Here is a 24341-nt window from a genome sequence, read left to right on the forward strand (position 1 = left end):
GCCTGCCTGGGAGCATGGACTTATTTATACTCTCAAGGCCACTTATGGTGTCCAGCCTAAGGTGGTCCACTTGTTCTGTGTCGCTGAGGGTGGCATTGTACCAACGTCCAAGACTCTTGACTGGCTTCTCTGACACTGTTGGTATGAGTTCCTCGCCGACGTAGAACCGGTGTTCTGACAACTTCCCCATGACAACTGAAATGCTCCTGGACTTGCTCGGCTTTATTTCCATCCGGGCCCACTGGATGTTCTCCTGCAGCTTGTTCAGCAGTCGTCTGGCACATGCTTTAGTAGTGGTAAGTATGGTCATTTCATCCATATAAGCTCTGATGGGAGGGAGACGAAGACCAGGTTTGAGCTTCTGTCCTCCTACTACCCACCGGGAGGCTCGGATGATGACCTCCATAGCCATTGTGAAGGCTAGAGGCGAGATGGTGCATCCTGCCATTATCCCTATTTCCAGCCGTTGCCATGCGGTGTTATACTCATCAGTTGTCTGGCATAGCTGCACGTCTTGGAAGTAGGATTTGACGAGGCCGGTGATTGCTTCTGCTTCTGAAATAGTCGAATGCCGTTCAGAGGAGATTGTGAGGAACTGACCCAAAGGCATTGGCGAGGTCCAGGAACACGACATGTAGATCTCTTCCCTCCTTTTTGGCGGCCTGGATTTGATGCCATATCACGTTTGTGTGCTCCAAGCAGCCGGAGAAGCCTGGGATCCCTGCCTTCTGCACCGTGGTATTAATGTAGTGGTTCTTTTCCAGGTAGACCGCCAACCTGTGAGCCACTACACTGAAGAAGATTTTGCCCTCAACGTTCAGGAGGCTGATTTGGCGAAACTGGCTGATGTCGGCAGAATACTTTTTCTTGGGGATTAGGATACATCCTGCCCTCCGCCACGCAGCTGGAATTGCTTGTTTCTGCCACACCACCTTCATCAGCCTCCAAAGAAAACGTAATACGTCTGGTGCGTTCTTATAAAGTCGGTATGGGACTCCATTAGGCCCAGGGGAGGATGCAGCTCTTGCCCGATGTACAATTCTCTCCGATTTAAGTTGTTATTTAAAACAGTCTCACTCCACTGGCAGCGACTGGCTTGCTCGAAGTGTAAAAAAACTCACATGCTTAAAAAATGAGGCCTTTAGTTTGCCTGCTTCTCACAGACACACATATTTGCTTGAAGGACAAGATTGCGTCAAAGCAAATATCCGTGAGAGGATACAGGAACATTTCTGCGGCAGCATTCAGATCCTCGTTACCTTCAACATTTTAAAGTGAAAGACATTTAAATCCATCAATAGATTTCATGTATCACACTGTCCACTCAGTTATTAGATCTGCGTTGCACTTAATTAATCCTAAAAGGAATTTATATTGTTGCTGTATTCATGAAAAATCTATTATTTATCAATGGAAATAGTTTAAGTGCAACTAAAAACAGAGTTGGTTTGTGGAGATGGGAAACCTTACAAGTGGAACATTATTTCCACTAACCAGGTCTTTAGGTTTGAGTTGAATAACAGAACGAAACCTTAAGGCCTTTCCATGATTCATTTTTGTAAAGTGGCATTCATCATTTGATCTGGACATTTTTTTTCCCCATTTCTTTTTTAAAACACGGTCTGTGAATACGCTGTGGGTTTTTGCGTCACTGATGCTTCGTTTTCTTCTAATTTAAAATGGATTTACTGAATAAAAAGGTACTTCTCATGCAACTATTTGCATTTTTCTCTGTTAATGTGTCTCTCACTCTTTCACGCTTAGAAAATCTGTATAAAAGGGAACATGTTCTCTTAAAAAAGCTCTGCTTTTAACCCACTCTTTCACCCACTCTTGTTTCATTTTGGAAGGACATCAGCAGGACTTGTTCTTTATAACAGACAGGTCACTTCAAATACATCAACACTTTAGAGACCCGGCTTTAGCAGAGGGCAAGACAAGTAACAAGAGAGGAGCAAAGACTCACCTTTAAAGGCTTGAATTAAGGCATGTGAACTTCCTGTCCTTGGTCTTTATTGATCCAAGAAAAGGAAGTCCAGCTGCTTCGATTCAAACCTTTGAGGACAGAGTCTACACCAGCAACTCATGCACAAACGTCACATTGGCAGGGAATATTGCAGATTATTTCATAACGAGCAGTTTGGCTCCTTCGCAACTCCTCTTAAAATAAAACAAAGAAGAGCAGAGTTAGTCAGGGATGTCATTAATTAATGAGAGCTGATTCAGCTCTTAAGAGATCAGGAGACTATACTAAAACAATTCCAAAACAAACTCCTTTTTGATTTACACCATAAAAAGGCTGTTTTATTAATAATAAAAAAAAAAAAAATCAAGAACATGTGAATAAGTTAGTAAATGAAAAAGCTATTTAAGAAGAAAAAACATCTAAAGCCATTACGCTTCTTCAAGAGCGAGGAGAGCAGAAGCAGAGAGACAAATGCGAGTGTGAGGAGGTCAGGCATCCACCCCCTCAAGCTCATCTCCTACCTCCATCTGTTTCGAAGCCTTTTCCTCAAAGCCCTGACCTCCCTAATGTTAAAACAACAAACAGCTCGCCCGCCCACAAGGCCTCCATCCACCATCACCGTCTCCAACTGTCAGTCCTCATTTATGTTTCAGTCTCCAACACATAAAATCCACAGAGTCTAAGTAATACTTAGAAATTGAACAAAGACCTTGATCAGGTCCAAACACCGACACTGCTCTTTGGTACTGTAGAGTCTATTGCTGCTTACAGCGCTTCTATTTTTCTTTTCTCCAAGATTTACAAGACACAGGTTCATTCAGCATCGATCAAAAGTCATCTTATTCCTTTTTTTCCTTACAAACAAGATGTAACCCATTGCATAACTGGACGATGTGACTGAGCCTCAGGCTGGTCATATGACCCTTGGTTCTCTTTTTTGTATCATGGCTTCTCTAAAACAATATTTTTGCCTCCAGACTTAACCGAGATTCATTTGAAGCCTGGTGTGACCTTCTGGTTGTAAAGCCAAGTAGCTCTTAGCAACAGTTTGGGGATGGATTTATAAAGAGCACGCAAAAGACTGGGAAGAAATCCACAAACATCAAGAGGAAGGAAAGAAGACAAATGTGCAATGAAAATGCAGAAACGTCGTTTTTCTGCAGCCAACTGCGGGTGAAACGATGACATGAAGACAGATGTTTAAGGACACAAATCCATGCTTGCTGCCCGGATGTTGCAGGGATGATAAAAGTGGCTTGATTTTCATAGACTTTTGCTTGGAAACTTTTCAAATTGAGATCAAATATACTTTTTTACTTGTATTTGACTTTAGTTTCTTCTCAGAAACACATGACTGACTGTCATAACGACCCACGATCAGAAAAGTTAGGCAAGTAAAAAGAAAAATGCAAAACCATAAAAAAAGAAGATCCAGCCTTTATTAGACTTATTTTCATTACTGGAAATAGGACCCGGATATTTCATGTTTTGTCTCATCAGCTCCTCTTTGTTACTCCATCCCTTCATCTCAGACGTGTGAATCTTTACTCTCCTCGTGATTTAACCACAATTTGGTTGTTGTATCTCAAAGTCTTGTCTCCTCAAATAAAAAACCCTTTTAGTTTGGGGATTTTAAAATAGCAGCTACACAATCTTCCTCAGCTGCACAACTCTGGGGTTTTCCACTGCTGTGAAGCTGTGAAAGATGCCACGTATTTGATGTTTCACTTTGTTTTGGACGCTAAAGTTGAGAAGTCCTTGTAAATTCTTGGCCGATTAGGCAGCTGACTGAGTCCCTGAGGTTGATCAACAAAATATTTTAATTCTAAGGGGGAAAGTTTCTATATTATAGTTTTTTACTTTCAGGCAAGTTCATAAAATCCAAAGGGAGGTTTGACATTCCTTCTCAAAACATTTATTACTGATGTCTTCATTCCTCTGCCACGTCACTCTTCTCCAACAATGATGTAACAATCGAGCCACTTAATGAAATTACCACCTCTGCTTTGTCCTTTTCTGCTTCTTCTGTGGTGTTTTACAGCAATTGAAGTATTGTGAGGGGGAATGGCAACATTACAAAGTGGTAAAAGCTTTACAATCCCATCTGTTTCGGGACTAAAACGTAAAAATGGATGATGAAACAAAATTGACAAAAAAAGACAAAACATGAATTGCCTTGTGTTTAAATGGTTTGCAATGAAATAAAAGTGGGTTTAAGAATAAGTGAAAAACTTGAAAGCCACTCTGCTGCCATTATCTGGGTTGTCCATCCTGGCCTGTGTAGAAAAAAATGTCTAAATTATTAATACAAATAACATGTTAAAGGACTGCTTTGGCTACGAGACGCGATAGGGAAGGAGGAGGAAACACCATGGTCAGCTGGAACAAGAAAACTAAAATTATCGTGACAATAAAGAGAGGAATGAATTGCAGCATTTAACATGTGTAATGAAAGAGTAGCATTAGAGGCTGAAATATTGAAGTCTCTGCAGGTAAATATGATTTTGTTTGTCATCATCCCTCTATGATGTCAGTTTTGCTCCACATTAAAAAGTTCTCCTTTATCTAACATAACCGCCCCTCTCCAATATATTCGTGTTTATGGTTGCCCCAAAAAACTCTAAGCACTACATCCTCAGAGAAAATACACACTAACGGACTACACTAATTGGTTTTTAGATTCTGCAAGTAGTTTGGGTCTTTAATACTTCAGTTTTTTTCTTCAAACTACTATAGTCAACTACTGCGAGTCAAGCTGTCATCCAGAGGAATAAATTAAAAGAACATAAAAACTGGCCTAAATGCTGATCCTATGATATGAATATTGGTAAAACCACACTATACAGCGGCCCTGCCAAGTATCTGAAGGTGCACACTGCATTTAAAAAAAATGCATAAATGTCAATTAATTGGAGAATTAAATGCCAACTTAAATGGCATTTATTTTAAGGACAGATGGCACATGAGCACATTTGTCAGGCAAAATGTGCGACTGATGGAAGATTGTTAGGCTTTAAATTGTAAATCAGTTGATATGCAATTGAAAATGAAGGCAGTAAAGCTGTGGTTTTATGCTGAGATCACATGTCTTTCAGTTTACAGACCAACCTCTGGACTGAATGTGTCTGCTTCTGTAAACAGCTCGGGGGAACTTTTTCCTCTTGGGTCAGCCTGCAAGCTTCAGTTCATCCATCGCAGAACATCAACACATTGGATTTAGCTCTGGGAAGGTTTTCCCAACACATTGATTTCTTGTAGATGAAATTTTCTTTCATCAGGGATCTCGTGTTCCTTGGATCATTACCCTGATGAAGGATTCCTTCACCCGTTTAATCTTTGGCTCAAGTGGCATTCAAATTCCTCTGCACCCTTTAGTTGTAATGAAGCAATCAAAACACGAATAAATGAACATCGAAAGATAAGAGGTGCAATTACGGCTTCATATTACACTTTTGATTAATTAGCCTGAGTAAACAATTTAATGAATGATAATTGTATTTCCAGCTAATCATTTACTGCTAAGTCCTTTCCAAGTCTGAACAGGGCAGATAATAAAAGTACCCTGGTTTTAAAGTAGATGAGGTTTAGATCTGATAAGATGATGATAATGGTGTAATAAAAATCTTCTGTTGTGCACACAATGCCTGCTGCTATGGTCTCGTTAAAGTGCTAAAACAGTGCAATGCAAATAATGCACTGTGTGGTTTCCCCTGATCAATTTGTACAGAAACAACAACAGTGGAAATGAAAATCTGGCCTGAGGATTTTCAGCCAGTTTTGATGATTAATTACAGAAACTTACTTTTCGGCAGCATAATGTATGGCACAAAGAGGTAGAGTTTACCAACATCATTCATTGTCTCAACAGTGAGGTATGGCAGAGGGAACCCGGGGCCCGACTCACTGCCTCACCGCTCGGATCACTTATGTCATGAAAGGAAAATTAGTTTTAAAGTTTACCTACATGGATGATGACAGGGTGGTTCGGGGTGGCTTCCTGCCAGCTGAAGCTTAGAAGGTTTTGAAAGTAAATCCACCAAAGAATGGCTCAGTGATAGAAAAGCCCATAGAGAGAAGCTGTGAAAGGACCTGAGGAGAACCAGTCACCCCAGACATCCTATAAAGTGTCTGAGCTGAAGCAGTTGTTTAAAAATAAAATTAAATATATTTCTTTTATTTTTTTTTAAGTTCAGTTCTGATCCAGAGATACTGTAAGCACTTGCCTGCAGTGTTTGAGAAGATTAATCCACTTATTAACTCAAACAAACCACTTCCTTTTTTCCTGGGTGTTTTAAAACAAACACGTGATAAATTATAATTGCTTGTGTGTTATCAGCTTTATTCTTCCACTGTGACTTTTTCTTGCAACTGTATAATTAACACAGGTGCACGTCTGTGTCTCTGTGCATCGTCAGAATGAAGCTCATTAATCTTCACAGATCTGTATGCTTATGCTCTCTAAACATTCCCGGGACTTTATTCATGAAATAATGACAATAAAAAGAAATGGTACATTTGACCACACACACACACACACACACACACACACACACACACACACACACACACACACACACACACACACACACACACACACACACACACACACACACACACACACACACACACACACACACACACACACACACACACACACACACACACACACACACACACACACACACACACACACACACACACACAGTCAGTGGGGTGGGGGATCCAAATATAATTTTCCATTACAGCTCATATCTCCCAAGCCCAGCGGCTGCCTCATTAAGGAAATGTAATGATTCCATTCGTTAACTTTAAAGCGGTTTTCCAACCTTTGTGACTGTATTCCACCTACACGTTTGACTTCATAGTGGATCAGCAACATCCGTATGCAGCAAACAGGCTTTCATGTCCCACTAACACTGAAAGGGCTGCTGGGCAATTTAACCACGGTTCGTCTTCACTGGTTTATATCTACAGACAAGTAGAAGTCATGGATTTGTTTGATAATGGTGCATTACTGTTTTTTTAAATATGCACAGAAAATGTAGAGATCTGAATTAGTTTAGAGGAGGGTAGAGAATCAGAGTGTCTCAGAGACCACCTGATATCTTTATATTGCAACCCTGCTGTGAATATTACCGTGGGGAAGGTTTTTTTCCCAGGTGATGACATTCATATTGTGCTTTTAGCTTATAAACATATTGTAATATCATCACCAAGTACCTAATGTCTGGTAGGTTTCAATCAGAATCATCAGGGACTAGGGTGTAACGATACACTAATCTCACGATACGATACGATATTATAGCAGTATTTTTTTAACAACCTTGAATGAAGAACATATGACTGGAAAAAAATGTCTTTTATTTGAAAGACACAAAATATGCTGTGCGTTTCCCTATTGTTACAGTTTGTAATTTTTTATAACTGTTTAAGTTTTAAAGAGAAAGCCAGGCCAACCATTTTCCACAAACTGAACTAAAAGTAAATCTCAGGTTTGCATTATGCATCTTCAGTTTCATACAAGTAAACATATTTTGCCACAAACTGAATAGTTTCTCTCATGTATGATTTGACTTTTTTCTTTTCCAGAAATTTAACAACTAAAATTAAATAAATAAAAGTAAATAAATATATATTTTCACATCATAAAAAAGATTGATTCCTGCTCACCTTATAAGTGTAAGAGGAGATGTATTTTTGTTAAGAAGGTTATTTTGGTAATTCAGGGTTCATTATTTTATAAATATATTCTTTATATTTTGATGTAAATCAGGGACTATAATGACACTAGTCAGTTTATCTGTAGTGCTTAGTATGTTTTAGATTGGGCGGAGTGATACAGCACTAGGTGCTGTGTTGATGTTCTAAAATCCTACACTGTTGAGGGACATTAAAGTACACTGGAACTCAGCAGAAGTTGTCTCCGTGTTTATCCTACTCACGACCCGAAAAAGGTTTAATTTAATAAGGTAAGGCTTAACTCTACACCAGACTTACATAAGTAAAGGTTCAGAGCTCAAAACGGGACTAGTTTCTCCTGAACGGAGTAAGATTTTGGACCGCGGTCTGATGCGCGTTACTAGTCAACACAATAGATTAATATTAATAACCCAATATCGCGATACACTGTCACCTCCACGACACGTATCGTGACGTTTTTGTATCGCGAAATTTCGTGGCACGATATATTGTTACACCCCTATCAGGGACTAAACGTGGAGTGTCTGGTACTTGGACATCGGCAATAGATGTTGTGGGGTCTTGGTGAAAATACAAGGCAAATGTGGGCCTACAAAAATCCCCGATGTGGCGGTAACATTGGAAAACCAGAGAAGCCCTATGCAGAGGTCCAATATACTACAGTTTCTGTGGACCCTGTGACTCACATGGGGCCTCTGAGTTGTTTACAGGTAGTTGGCCAAAAGGACAAAGCTGCTGTGGGTGGTACTGATGCTAACCCACATAAGAACCACATGGGTGTTATCTAGGGTTTATGAGGGTTTGCCTCGCTCACACTGACCCACAGTAAACCCAAGGAGGGCTTGTGTGGGTATGATTGCCGAGACACCCACAATAATAATGCCCATAATAATATTTACCATCGTTACTATGTTGATAAGGCTTGGTAAGAATTGCTTAATGTCACTAGGTCAGGGGTCGGCAACCCGCGGCTCCAGAGCCGCATGCGGCTCTTTAGTGCCGCCCTAGTGGCTCCTGGAGCTTTTTAAAAAATGTTTGACCTTTTTTTTCCTTTTTTTCTTCTTTTATTTCTCTTTTTTTTCTTCTTTTTTTTCTTTTTTCACCTTTTTTTCCTTTTTTGCCTTTTTTTCTCTTTTTTTTCTTGCTTTTTCCTTTCCTTTTTAATCGCGACATTTTGACTTTTTTCTCAAAATTTTGACTTTTTTCTCGATATTTCGACTTTTTTCTCGAGATTTTGATTTTTTTCCTCAACATTTCAACTTTTTTCTCGACATTTCGACTTTTTCCTCGATATTTTGACTTTTTTCTCGAGATTGTAGTTGTACATTAATCTCGATATTTTGACTTTTTTCTCGCAATTTCGACATTTTTCTTGACATTTCAACTTTTTCCTCGACATTTCCACTTTTTTCTCGACATTTCCACTTTTTTCTCGAAGTGCATAATGAAAAAAAAATCTTCCCCCAGTTATAACTAATATAGAAACATGCAGCATGTGCTGCCTTCATTCTAAAGCTGATACAAGACTTTTAATTTTTTGCGGCTCCAGACATATTACTATTTTACTATATTACATATTACTTTTTTGTGTTTTTGGTCCAATACGGCTCTTTCAACATTTTGGGTTGCACTAGGTGAATAACATTGACATGTTGTGAAATGTTGATTTCTCTGTTCAGATTAACTTGGCTCATATGCAGACTCTATACAGCCCATAAATTTCTATAATGAACGAAGAAAGAGATTGACAGCACTGATCACATTCAAGACCCTATTTTAAGTGGTTGCCATGCCAGCTTCACAGCAGTCAGTGACTCCATGTTAAACGACAAGCTCTTAGAGCAGCATGATGAATAATTCACTATGTTTAACAAGGTAGGAGAGTCCTTGCCTGTAGCATTTTGGGAAATTTAATACCGAACGTCCAAAGCTGTCAGCATGTGAAAAGAGATTCAACAGATTTCCAGACTTTGAAGACAATCATCATCTCTCAAAGAGACAGTTTTAATGAACAGGAGGAAGAAAGCAGGTCAAACTTCCCATAATCCTCCCTGCTGCATCCTGTCCTTGTTTGCAATTCCAATTTTCGGGAGTGTCGTTAAAGATGATACAACTAATCACCTATGACTGAAAGGAAAAAAAACACACACACACACACACTGGAGAGAGACACAGAGCTCTCATACCGGGATCCGGATAAACACACATCCAGAAGAGCCCAGAAGAGTGGCATTTCAATAACCCACATCAATTTACACAGCAGTCACATGTTTGAAATGAGTGCTCTAGTTCAAGTGAATCTTCAGTCACGGCCCACTCAGTCCACCTCCGTTTATCACAAGCGCTCGGAGGGGTAAGTGGCTGCTAACCTGTTGCATCACACTTGCACACCTGTTGCGCCGTGTTTAATTTAAGATTAGTAAGCAATCCATAAGGGCTGGTTCATTTTATTTCTACGCAGAATAATACTGAGAGATTGACTCTGCTCAACTGTATCACACTAGTTAATTAAGAAAAAATAAAACAAATCTTCTCTTGCTCTTTCATATTCATTTTTTTACCTCTTTGCCAAAAGGTGTTGTGCATGTGAAATGTTTGAAGACATTTAAAAACAGCATTAGTTAATTACTGTGATTGTTTTAGACAAAAAATGCCAGACTGAATGACTCCTGGACTGCAAAACTTAATATCTAAGAAAGTAAAAAGCCATGTTTCAAGAATATTAGCTGATTTTTTTGGAACTATCGTACTAGTGTTAAGAATTCTAGTAATTTTTTTCTTACCCCATTGTCAAAGATACTTTAGCTTAAAATAAGACAATTCTGACTAGATTTATGGAATATTAAGCTTATTTCTAGTGGGGCTGTTGTTGCAGTGCACGTGCTTTTTAAGGCTTGAGATAAACAATATAACGTAATTTTGGTCAGATTTAACAAGACAGTTGAAGCAACCACACTGGACTTAAAGAAACTGAGAAGAACATTTATTTTCCCTCACCGAAGAATGTAATGGGCTCTGTTCTTCCAGGAGCCTGATAGTGTTGTTTGAACAGCCTGCCTCCGGGCAGAGTATGGGAGCCATGGATATAAACATCCTCATAAGCAAGCTGCCTCTGGTCGCTGCAGTGACAAAAACTGCAACAATCCAGGTATTGTGTCACTGCCAGGCTGGTGTGCAAGTGCTAATAGATTATGCGAATTGGCAGGTATTTCCTCCCTGGTTAATACATACATTTAAACTAGGTTAAAAAATGTCTGCAGCAGAATAGCCTTCGGTCTCAGAATCCAGCATAATCACAGATTCGACATGTGGCTATCTACATGAGCACATTATCAATATGTGTGGGTGTTTTTGTGAGACGTAATATAGTTCCTAGCACAATGTTTAACACTGGAGCACACAGCTACGCACCTCCTTTTTTTAATGATTTTTTTAATTTTCTAAAAGATGGTAACAAAGACATATGACACGTGTGCCCCTCATGAGAAAAGAACATATTGACTAAAAGGTTGGGGGCGGACTGGATTATAGATTGAAGATATCGGCAGCTGAAGTAGCCATCCCATGTAGCTAGTACACACATTGATTCTTAGTTTTGCAGTCTCTAATGACAAAACACACCAGTTTTCATGGACAGCAGCTCCAGCTTTAGCACCACTAAACCGAACAACTGATCCAGTAGCGATCATTTACTATATTTCTAGATCAGGGGTCGGAAACCCAAAATGTTGAAAGAGCCATATTGGACCAAAACCCCAAAAAAACGAATATGTCTGGAGCCGTAAAAAATGAAAGGTCTTGTATCAGCCTTAGAATGAAGACAAATGGTGAAAGGAGAAATGTCGAAAAAAAGTCAAAATGTGGAGAAAAAAGTCAAAATTTAGAGAAAAAAGTCAAAATGTTGAGATTAATGTTGAAGTACAATCTCGAGAAAAAAGTTCAAATGTTGAGAAAAAAGTGGAAATGTCGAGAAAAAAGTCGAAATGTTGAGAAAAAAGTCGAAATGTCGAGATTAAAAAGGAAAGGAAAAAGGAAGAAAAAAAAGTGGAAAAAAGGAAAGAAAGATGAAAAAAAAACAAGAAAAGAAAGAAAAAAAAAGGAAAAAGAGAAAAAATAGAAAAAGAGAAAATAAAGACAGAGAAAAAAAGAAAAAAGGGAAAAAAAGGAAAAAAAGAAGAAAAAAGCAAAAAAAACAAGAAAAGAAAGAAAAAAAGGAAAAAAAGAGAAAAAAAGAGAAAAGAAAGAAGGAAAAAAAGAAAAAAGAAAGAGAAAAAAAGGAAGAAAAAAGAAGCAAAAAAGAAGAAAAAGGGGAAAAAAGTGAAACATTTTTGAAAAAGCTCCAGGAGCCACTAGGGCTGTGCTAAAGAGCCGCATGCGGCTCTAGAGCCGCGGGTTGCCGACCCCTGTTCTAGATCGACTACAACCACATATTGTGCTAAAACACAGCAACAGACTCATATTTGTCTGGTTTTGCCCCCCCCCTCCCCATTAAATTTCAGTCACAAACGTCACCCTAACAAATTCCTGGACCCCCTGTGAATTCCAGGTGTTTGATATGAAGTGTGATTTTTGCAGTAGTAGTGGGACATACGACATGCGGACAGAGCGGTGGAAAGAGCTGTTTGTAGCGAGCCTCCAATCTTCTGTGGCACCTCTAAAGGGAGGGGGGGTATTCATTGAAAACCCGCATTTCATGACCAGACAAGTATTCAGCGCAAATTCCCAATTTCACTAAAAGGGAGCTCAGAGCCCGCACACACACTTAATCAATGCACAGGCAACAGTTGCCAAGACAGACACGGCAGCTTGTTACTTTTCAAGAAACCAAATAGGCTATTTACTTAAATGCATTCCCCGTTTCTTTTATTTATTTATTTATTTAATTGACAAAGTAAGGACAGAAGCATTTTTCATGCAGTCGTAACTTAGAGGAAACCTGTCATAAAACTGTCACATTTCTATGAGTCCAGCTTACTGTATGTGTTGTGCGGCTTGGCTGCAAGAAGCAGTTTTTTTTTTTAATCAGTCAGACAAGTCTGATACTTTGAGATCACAATGATTTTCTACAATGATTTCTTCATCATTGAAGAAATCAATGATGATTACTTCATCATTGAAGAAATGATTGTAGGCGCACATGCAGCTTACCTTCCAACTGGTGAAAGGATGGTTTGTGTGAGTGTACATACACCTGTGAGCTCTACACTTTCTGTTTGCAAAAGATTATTAGAGGGTGCGAAGGAAAAAGAAAGAGCTGCAAGAGTCCACACTCTTCTGTTGTTTGCTCACATATTCCCTCTTTCTCCTCCCTGTATGTGACGCTGTCCGCACACCCACTCTTAAAGAGAGAGAGAGAGGGATAGAAATAGAGGGAGAGAAAAGACACGGAGCAGCACAGAAAGCCAGTCTGCTTTCAGCTGCCACTTCTCTGTAGCTCCTCTCCCATCCACCAACACACACCCTCAAAACACATTTGCTCTCGCTATACAGCAGCTGACAACAGCTTCTCGCCTTCCCAGTCGCACCGCTGGTCCACGTCCAAACGAGAAGACAAGAAGGGGTTCCAGACGCCAGCGCTGAGGAGGCGGCTGGGGAATGGAATGGAACCTCAGAAGGATGGAGAGTGAACTGAGGCACATCAACCCGGACCTGCTGCAGCCCAGCAAGAGCTTCAAGAAGCCCTCCTCAGGTACCATCACCCTTAACGTAGGGGGGTTCCTGTACACTGCTCACCGGACCACCCTTTCCAAGCATCTGGGGTCCCTCCTGGAAGAGCTGGCCAGCGGCAAGAAGCCTGTTCAGCACACCGACTCCATGGGCAACCCCTTCATCGATAGAGATGGTCCAGTTTTTCGCCACGTGCTCAACTTCCTCCGAACTGGAGAGTTGCAGCTGCCGGACGACTTCCGGGAGGCGGGGCTCCTGCGGAAGGAGGCCGATTTTTACCGCCTGAGCGAACTGGTGGAAGCCGTGGTGGAGTGGGAAAGTCAGAGGGCGGCTCAGCGAGAGCCCGCATTTCTGGAGGTGACGGACAGCCACGAAAGGTCACAGGGTCTGAAGGTGTACTGCAGCGACGCCTCCTTCATCGACAAAGTCAAAGGGCGTCTGGTGCAGATCTCCAAGAGCCGCTTGGACGGCTTTCCGGAGGAATTCGTGGTGTCGTCAAACGTGATCCAGTTCCGCCACTTCATCAAGTCGGAGCCGGGCTCGCGGCTCGTCCTGAAGGAGGACAGCACGTTCCTGTGCACTCTCGACTGTCTGAAACTAGAAACAGTGATGCTCGCGCTGAAATCGGGCTACAAGTTGGTCACCAGCCTCGACAGCAGCAAAGGCTCTGTGGTGGCAGCTGAAGCCCTGCACTTTGTCAAATAAGATGAATTGAAAGAGAGAGGGGGAAGTAGAGAGGGGAAAAGTGTGCTCGATTCACGGTCCATCCTACTAATGTAAGGTATTGGTTTGAAAGTCTTGTCCAATGGTGTGTTGTGTAATTTGGTAGAGCAGAAGTGATGGTTGCACTCTCTCACGGGACAATGTTTATATCTTAACTGCACAGGGGTGACTTACAAAGTTATGGGAGATTGTTTTCAGCAGAGCAGCATTTTGAGATCAACCATTGCACAGCTTTGTGTTCCTAAAATGCAGAAAGATCCAGATTGTTAAACAGGAAAGTGTCACAAAGAGACAAGCAAACAGTGAATCTTTCCATTGATAATACTGAACATCTGCTCCAGTGGATTTGTTTCTGCTTCATTAATGGCTGCAAAAGCCTTCACAAGCAGCCGTGATGTACGCTGTTGTGCCATTCAGCTTTTACTACCGTCTGTGTGTGCGTGCGTATGTGCGTGCACTGCTGTACACTGTGCGTGCTGTGTTTAGCTGGTTTAATAGCTTTTTGTTTAGTTTATTACCGTCTCTGGAGTCTGGAAGAAAAAGCAGCCCTCATTAAGGTTGATTTGGACAGACACACAAACACATTCAACAGTTCAGATAAGTCATAAAAAACTGTGATTATTGTAAGGGCTTTGAATCTTGCATGATGCATGTGCACTGAGGAAAAAAAAGTGTGTTTGTTAGTGCTGTGATCCTCTGTGAAGCCAGTGCCACAACAATGCCTATTACTTTTAAATGTGAATATTTTACAAATAAAAGTGACCTTTAAACTTGTGGTTTGATGTGTCTTTGAAAAGGCCTGGACAATCCAATAACAATCATAACAACCACTCCAGCTGAGCAAACCCATGGTTTGTACCACCTGTTGCCACCTGAACCACACTGGTGATTAACACTGTAATGTCTTATGACAGAAGCTCTAGAGTCTACACTGACCTGGTCCTCACTAACAGTTCATGTAAACATGTTCCACATGTTAAACACTGTCTTTTATATCTTGATCATGCAAGAAAAAAAGAGTCACAAAAAAGTACCAAAAGTAAATCATAGCATTGTATTGCAGTCATTACACAAACTAGGGCTGTGCGATTAATCGATTTTAAATCTAAATCAGATTTATTAATCAAGACGATGTTAACAAAAGGAAAATCGGAAAATCGATTTTCCTTTTTTGCAGCTGGCTGCATTACAGACAGAGCTCGTCTAGTCATCTTTGTTTGGTCAAGAAAATTGTAAATGTTGTCACTTTACTAAACTCATGGAGGATTTACAGTATCTTTCAATTGCACTTCATTCCCAATAGGGAAATTTGTTTGCTATTTTTTCTTTAAAAATAAAGATAAAATACTTGAAACAATTTATTCCATTGTCTTTTGTAGTTTTACCAAAAAAAAATCGAAAATTGGGTTTTCAGAGAGAAAAAAAAAAAAAAAAAAGAATCAGGATTTTATTTTTGTCCAAAATCGCACAGCCCTAACACAAGCAATTAAAAGCAGCTAATAATTTAATTTTCTTGTTTTGTGAGTGTGTGTGGGTTTTTTTTTTTTTTTACAAGGCTTACTTGAAGAATCTACTTGAGAGACTTCTCAACAATATATAAACTGCAACATCTGTTGATATGATCCTGTTTTGAGGACGTAAGTGCAAAGAATAGTCCACTTTCAAATGTTCAAATTCAATGAGTAATTTGAATTCTCACCATCTATCTGTATGTTAAGTGTATTGCAATAATCTTCTTTATATTTCCCATTTATGAGAAGGAATCTGTTAAAACAGCCTTCAGCTTGTCCGACACATTTTCAAACGGTTTTTCAAAAGTCTCCCAGTCATGACGCAACATTTGTCCCACATTGTTAACTCGTACTTTAATAGAAAACATGTTCTGCTTTGACCTTCGCATCACAAAAGAAGTGATGCAATAAGCTGTGCAGATTTTCTTCCTCCAACATGCAGCAGCTTCACCTGCAGAAGCCTGAGCCCTTCCAGTTTTATTAAAGATGTTTGGCATTTTAAAAGTGGGTCAATTCGTGAGAAAAATGCCGTCCTTCTCCCTCAAGGGGGATCTCTTTTTATCTTTCAGCACTGCAGTCTGATCTGTGTCATCATCAATGGTATTAGTCCAACTCTCCTATGAGATCCCAGGCTGCTATAAGATGACACAGGAATGCTCAAACTTAATAAAACTGATATGGATGAATATTTCATTTTTTTGGAGGTACGTTGTCACTTCTTAAAATGCAACCTTCAAGCCACATTGCTCTAAGCAGCCAGTATTGATTCACGTCAGGCTTCTGGGTCAGCCTTTGGGATGGAGCTGTGATGGAAAATTTAGCCTCGGCCACTTGATTAAACTAAAAGTGCTGAGAGCGGCAGAAATGTAGTCCTCAGTATTTATTCTATTGGACTAAAATTGTATTCATACCGGACTGCTATGACAACAAAATGTCCCCTTGGGGATGAATAAAGTAATCTATGTATCGATCGATCCATCCATCCATCTATACAGATAGTCTGTCCCAAAAAGATTAACATCGACCTTAACAATATTTTGTCCACCAGAATCGTAAACCTTAAAAGAATTATGCTTTCTTTATTTCATTATCATTCTGCAACGAGATGCCTCATGTATGTTCTGCCCCTTTTGCATGTAATAGCTTAATTCAATCTACTGAAATCTGGCTCATCTCTCAAGTCTTATTCTTGATAACTTAGACACTCAGTTTCAGTTCAGATATTCACCTAGTTGGAAAGAACATATAAAAGAGCGTCTAATAGGTTTTTCTTCAACAGGAGGGATTTTGGATGATTATGTCACACACCATCTTCTCAAGAAGTTGAGGTTTGAGCCCCAGAACTGCAGCAGAAATACTTTTTTTTTTGTTTTTTTAAATAAAATGTGGCCTTTTTTTTCCTTTTAATAATTCTTATTGGGCCTCATTAAGTAAAACTAAACTGGGTTTCAGAAGAAGTTTGTTTTAACAATCAAATTTCTTGTTTAGGTTAAGAAAAAAATTGATTTGTGGTCAAATACAATATTTAACAGCTTAAAGAACACGTAAGAAAACACACTTCTTCCTAATGCGATACGATTCCTTTCCATTTTTCTGGGTTACCATGGTAGCATATCTTGTAAGTAATGTCACAAACAGGAAACATTTGCCTTCAGTCTGATTGTATAAATATGTGGAAAGCCTTAAAGTAAATGCAGTACCATGAAGCACTTCCAGACACTGGCTCATTAACATCTGACATTAAATAAAGTCAAAAAATTCTCCTATGATTATTGTGCTAGTGAAATAATTCCACATTTCAATGAGTACAATTCTAGCAAAGATTAATCTCGTCGGTTTGCAAAGATTACACTCCACCTCAAATTTTTGCCCAAATATTATCACAGCTAAAAGATCCAGATAAGGATGATGCAAGGCCTTAAAAATGGGACTTCACAAACGAATGGACGTTGGCGGCACTATCTATCATTTAATGAGGCAAGAAAGAGTTTCCAAACTCTTTGTGATTAACCGACTGTTCTTCATAGGAAGCATCACAGTTTAGTACTCTAGCTACTTAGAAGTGACCCAGGTCAAGACACAGAATCCACAATGAGATAAAGAAGAACCCACGACTAAGAGCTAAAGGCCTGAAGACATCACTACAACTATCTCGTAAGTCATGGTGTCCAAGCATGAACACCAAGGAAGAAGCTACTGCCTGAAGTTTATTTAAAAGAGTACCTTGGCAATCCACACAGCTACTGAGAAAATGCTTTGTTGACAGCTGAAACATAAATTGAGTTTTCAGGAAGAACACCCAGCACTTTGTATAGTACAAAAAGGAGGGGAACAGTTCACCAACATCAAAACACCAAGCCAGCAGGGAAGTATGGTAGAGGGAGCATCATGATTTCAGCCCACTCGCCACTAAGTTAACAATTTTACCAAGACATAACAATAATAATGCCATAATGATGCAGTTAGGGTGGGTGGCCGACCACCACCTAAAGCTTATAAGAAGTCGTGTGCGGCAGCATGACGATGATGCTAAGCATCATGGTAAACGCTCTGCTAAATGAGTTCAGAAATGAAAATAAATGACTTCAGAAATGAAAATTAATTACTTCAAATCTGCCCTTTGGAGAGGGCAAATGCTTACAATTGACTCACAGATTTACAAAGATTTCATGGATGAGGCCTATTGTGTTCGTCTTTGGATAAAGATCAGATCACATTTTCAGGCAAATTAATGCAGAAAATCAGCCAATTCAAATGGGTTCATCGAGTATTTCTCGCCACCGTATTCACAGAACAGGCTGCATTTGTACACCTGCTGCGGTGGAAATTGCTCATCCTCTTTAAATCACTGATTAAATGCACACCCTGAAAAAAACTAGTCGACATCAAATTAAACGCACTGACTTCAGGATGTCAAAAAAGGACTTTCGGCAAAATGTTATCTCCGAGTGTAGTAGCAGCACAAATTGAATAATAAATCTGTGTCATTTCAGAGACAAACAGATGATTGCTATACGGTGGGTCAGGAAACACTAACGCTACTGTGTAACGGCTGGGTTTGAGGATGAAAAAGCAGCCCCAGCACTGGGTGATGTTACCGGTGCCAAAGCAAATGCAAAACAAGTCTAGCCTGGCTTATACCCAAACAATGTGAAGCAGGGATGTGTCATGATCCATTTCTGGAAGCTTGTGGGAGCGGAAATCTTTATATTTGGTTATTCTGAACAGCAAATACGCATTAATCTGCACTCCTCAGGAAAATGGAATAAACAAGTTTAATTTGTTCTTGCAGCCTGTTGAACTTCTGCTTGACGTGCGTATCTCGATGGGAATCCACTTTTAGCTGACTTGAAGTGAACAGCGTCATTCATTTGACCTCTAACTGAGCCTTCCCTGCATGGGGTCTGAAAGCGTCTGCTGTTGCAGGCGATGTCGTCAAACCAGCGGCTCGGCCACCGCCACCCTCGTGACTCATGTGTGCCCACTTTCACATCTAGACAATAGGCAGACAACACACCCAACACCGCGTGAAATTAAACATGTAGAAACGCACAAGATGAACTAAACTCAACATGAGGTGGTTAATAGCAGATCAGCTCCATCTATTATTTCGTGATGGCGGCAGGTTTTCTTATTAAGAGTCAGGTTTAAAGTGGTCCCTCCACACCTGATGAAAAACAAGTAAAAGGGTGATGAGGGCAGCTGGAGATTCATGTGAACGCAGAGGGAGAGAAGTGTTAACAGCAAGGTGGAAATCCATGGTATACTTAGCACTCCCATCTCCCTCTTTCCACCTGTTGCCAGGCAAACTCCTCCATCACTGCACCCAAGAACCGCTCTCCCCCTTGTGTCCACCTTATCGTTGTGGCTCAGTCATGTGGCGTCACTGAGCCAGAAAATAGCTAACGTGCCTCTGATTCTTATCTGTCACCTCCAGAAAGGGAAGTAACGGCAGGAGGAGGAGCGGAGATGAAATGATGAAGGTGAGTGGGAAGGAAGGTCAGGCCCCTTCATCTTCCACTCTTAGCTCAGATAAAAAGGGGCTGAAGCAACTATTACTGTTTTACTGAAAGGAGAGAGAAGTGAGACTTTATGAATAGGGTTACATTTTTAGCAGAGATTGATACTTTAATTACTTTTATCTGAAATAGCATTTACACTGTATGGCAAGAAAAAGTGTGAAGAAAATATTTTCTTCATTTGACATAAAATGTGATCTGATCTTCATACAAGTCATAAAATTAAACAAAAACAGTGTACTTTTAAATGCTTACGCACCAATAGTTATAATCTCTTGTGTCTTTACTGAACGAACCCATTTGTACTTCAACCAGAACCAGAACCATTTTCTGTCAGCAGTTTGCAGATCTGGAGAATAAAATACATTTGGAGGTGGGATAAGTTGGTTTGATAAAAAGGCAAACATTTTAAGTCAGCTTTTCATAAAATGATTGGCTGACATGAATCCTGTTTCCTTAAAAGACGATTTCTGAAGACAAACAAACAAAAGTAACTGCTCTGCATAAGGCTGAAAAGCGATACAGGGTGTTAAGTAGAGACGTTTGTAGAAGTGAGAGCCACGCTGAGATGAGTCCATGGGCAATCGCAAAATCCTCATGAGGCAAAGAAGAATCCATAAGAGACGGGCAAAGGCTTGAAGACGTGACTGGAACTGGAAAATGTCTCCGTTTATGAGCCTACCATGCATGAGTCATCCAAGACCAGTGTCCATGGCACCTTGGGAATCTGCACCGCTACCAAGGAACTGTTATAGTTGCATTGGTCGAGAAAAAATGCTCAGCGCGTTGTATGGTGCAAAGAACCAGAACCATTTACCATCATCAAGGGGAAAAGGTTAGAAGAGGCTTCGTCTTGTGGTAGGACAACAATCCAAAGCGTGGAAGGAAAAATAAGTAAATGAATCTGCATTCTGGAGACGTCCAATTAGATTTGCCTGAACTAGCCCATTAAAAAAAAAAAACTATATATTTTCACCTTAAAGAAGTTCAATCACCACCATTGTTCAAGTAAAGCTTTCTGTTGTACAACCAGTGTAATCCTATATGAAAGTTATGAAATTAACTACTTACCATTTACAGAAGCATTAGATAACAGTTAATACAAGTGTGAAAAAAACAAGTAAAGATATGATTACTGCTAGGGTGAAATGGGGATTGGAAAACAAAGGAGGCTGTGAAGATGGAGAATAAAAAATAGAAAGATACCAGAGCTAACCTGTTTTACTGGACGTTTACTCTGAGACAAGTATGCATGTAATGGTGTGTGTTACATTTATGTTAATGCCAAATTTGCTGTTTCAGAACCATAGTTTATTAACGGCATAGTGTGGAGGGATAGGAAACAGCACTTAGTGCAGTAATTTGTCAAGTGGCTACGATAAACAAATTGTTTAAAACAATAGATTCTTCAGATGTGCTTTGAGCTTTAATCACACAGAATGGCAGCATGGATCCGTTGCAAATGCTGTCTGTCAAACCCTTGACTGAACAAACAACCAAACACTGAAAAATAATGATGTTAAGCAAACATTTAGAGTTTATAATTATACACTATTACTATTATTGCACAAAGCATGCAGGTTTAACCATATATTGATAAATTAAATCACTGGTCAACTGTTCTCATCTCCAGCTTTGAAATCTGAACACAAAAAAAATAAAAAATAAAAATCAATGGCATTTTTTTGGATACTCATAAGCATTTTTAAGTCCCTTTCCTGCAGTTATTAAGCCCCTTAAAAGTAAGACAAAAATAAATAAATGAAAGTCTTCACAGTCTGACAGTAGTTTGAGTGTGTAGCGATCTGTGAATATGCTAATCTGACGACACAGCTCAACTCGATTACTTGTTCAGTTACTATTTCGAGTACGTAATTGGACTCATACGGACAATTCTGTTGCTACAAAGTACACACAAGCGCTCAGACGGTGTACTAAAATAGTCTGATAACTTAGTATGGAATGCTAAATGCTTAACGCACTCAATGGTCTCTGACTTACCAACGTATTGCCAGCGCTGAGACAATCGCTCGCTACATTTCGGTTAAAAAGATGACAGTAGTCTGTCCTCAGCACTAATGACATCACAGCTTTAATATCTTTTTTTAAAAAAGGGGATTGATTAGATACATGATGAAGAAAACTGGATTTATTCTGTTTGTAGCTTAGAATTGACAAGTTTCAATTGATGGAAAAGTACCTCATTAAAATTGTTCGCCATCATGTGCATGTACTACGCTAGTGCAAATTTTGTGAGCATACTGTGTATGAATGTACTCACAAAAATATGCAGTTTGAAATAAAGGCTTGTTTTTATTTTCTCCATCGTTGCACTAACTTCCTGCATCTTGCTGACTTCTCATGTCTGCAGCGCCCACAAATAAACTAACGCCCCACTCACAAATAGACAAGAATGGTTCAACCAATATTCCTCCAATATTTTTATTTTAGGACATACAGGCTGTTTAAACTCATTTTTTTTTCCAAAACTCTGTAGGTGGTGCTCTGGAGATTCAAAGCAAAGAAATCCACAGCCATGACACTGACGGGCATTTTTATATCAGATGTAGATAACAAGGAGTGGATATAAATACGCTTCAATTAAGCGATAACGTCAAGCTGAATTTCCAGCCTGCTCCTGTTCTGGTCTGAGTGTTATGTGATACTTCTTCATTCATGTATCACTTTGCTGGAGTCCCTATAAGCGAGGTTGAATCCACCTCTGAAAAGCCAGTGGTGCATGTCAGCCAGGCTTCTGGATGTTTAACAAGGAAATAGGCCGTTTGGCCGGATCTGATTCTCATTTGAAATGCTGCAGTGAAGAGAGCTAAATCAAACTACGCACAAAGGCTCTGGCTCAGTTTTAAAAGGATGCAATCCAGGAATTGGAGGACTATAAATGCTGCTGATGGCATTATCAGAAAATGGTGGGAAGGTGTTTATGCTTCGTTGCCATGAGCTGCATTCACCTTGTTGAAAAAACTCAGTGAAATTATAACACACCTCAATAAGAGGGCAGAAATAATACCTTTAAACTTGGCTAAAAGCCCGTTTAGTCTTTCAGCAGCCCACTGACACCTCGTATCCACTGGCGACTGAGCATTTCATCATGATCCCGGCTGACATGTGCCTGTTGTGTAGGAGCACAGGAGAGCTTGAACAGACCTTTATTCTGAGAAACACAACAGAAATGGGAACATAGATGACATTTCTCCAACTAAACATTTGCAGCTCACCTTCATGTTTTTACCCTGGAGAACAACAAACAAGCATTCAGCTCTGAACTTCACTGAGAAAAACAAACGTGATATCGGCCTATTTGAGGAACCTGTTGAGTGCAAACAACACTTTGTTTCATCCTCCATTTATTCCGATTTATTTATTTTTTTTAGCAACAAGGTGTGGGTTTCTGCCGAGCTACAAGCAATCTGCACACCGATACACAAGCTCTCTCTGGGTTCAAGTGGCACGCTCCCTTTTAACACCTACAGCATTAATGTTTGAACCTGGATCATCGTGAACTTTGACACACATTTCCTCTTGGCTACGTATATGCATACAATTAATATGAGCAATACATCTGTCAAATGTTTATGTAGCTGTCCAAAATGTTATGTCAATGTGGGCAATGAACTACACCATCAAGTACTTGAAATTTAAACTGTCCAGCCTTGAGGCTAGACTAATATAAATCTACCTTCAACAAATGGTGCTTGACTGTTTGTGAACCCTTTCGACAATTTTTTTTTGCATTTTTACACACTACTTAAAAAAATTATGGTTTTACATGAGTGGGAAAATGTCAGATATTTTCACACGCTTATTGGCTCAAAGCTAAGAAGATGTCCTTGTTGTACTGTCGTTACTCTTCTTTCCATATTTATACTGAATAAACACATGTATGTCAAATCATCCGGAGGATGCTTTTAACAAAAACAATATTGAGAAGTTGCTGCGATGCACCAGGCCTCTTTATCTGGACAAAAACATCTGAGATTACAGTTCCTCACATCCATATATTGATTCTCCATCCATCCATCCATCCATCCATCCATCCATCCATCCCCCTGTCGATGGTCTCAAGGTTTGAAAAGCAATATGTTATGAAACGTACAGAGAGCTGAACTAACATTTTCCATTAGAATGGTTTCATTCATAATTCCCTGCTCCACCGACTATGATGAGCTTTTCTGTCAAAGATGCAGCAAAATGGGTCCAAACCATGATACCACCACTACTGTGTTGCGAAAATAGTTGTCATTTGATTAATTTTCCAACATTAATAGATGATCATTTCTGCAGCATTTACTTTAATTGGCTTTACTTCATCCAGTATTAGTGATCCTGAGAAAAACTTGAATGCCCCAACTTGAATTTATCCAGGAATAAAGGCTCTAAATGGTTTTAAAAAAAAAAGTAATTTCTGGTGGTGCGTTCAGAGCAAAGAGGAGCGTAGCCAGAGACATCTGACAGCTTCAACCAGCTGTGACAGGGAGCATCTCCAAGAGGCTTGAGCTTTATGAAAGCATGAACTCATAATGCCTCCAATTGGATTACCATAGGGAGAACAGAGCCCTAGCTCTCCTAACACAGAAGGTCTGCTCTTTGACGTCAGCCGTGGAAATAGCCCAGCCGTACCGCTATTAGAGCACAACTTCCAGCACAGAGACGAAATGGCTGAAAGCTGAAGGTGGATGCCGACAATTACTGCATGAGTGCTGAATGCCTTTCGAATGAACTCTGATATAAATGAGC

General features: G+C 39.9%; 2 protein-coding genes across 2 annotated transcripts in view; one reads left to right on the forward strand and one right to left on the reverse strand.

The window, feature by feature from the left end:
- Positions 1-24341, reverse strand: part of LOC133445599 (general transcription factor IIF subunit 2-like) — a gene marked incomplete at its 5' end in the record, with an annotated part of 58916 nt that overhangs the window by 20926 nt on the left and 13649 nt on the right. The window lies entirely within an intron of this gene.
- On the forward strand, positions 13049-14792 carry kctd4 (potassium channel tetramerization domain containing 4). Its single transcript, XM_061724525.1, has one exon. It carries the CDS (start codon positions 13262-13264, stop codon positions 14036-14038), a length of 777 nt encoding a protein of 258 aa, XP_061580509.1. The 5' UTR covers positions 13049-13261; the 3' UTR covers positions 14039-14792.

This window comes from Cololabis saira, chromosome 6, assembly GCF_033807715.1.
Source record: "Cololabis saira isolate AMF1-May2022 chromosome 6, fColSai1.1, whole genome shotgun sequence".
NCBI classification, from domain to species: domain Eukaryota; kingdom Metazoa; phylum Chordata; class Actinopteri; order Beloniformes; family Belonidae; genus Cololabis; species Cololabis saira.

Bases quoted from the DNA above. Each gene is read 5' to 3' on its own strand.
- kctd4 (XM_061724525.1), top strand. From the start codon at position 13,262: ATGGAATGGAACCTCAGAAGGATGGAGAGTGAACTGAGGCACATCAAC.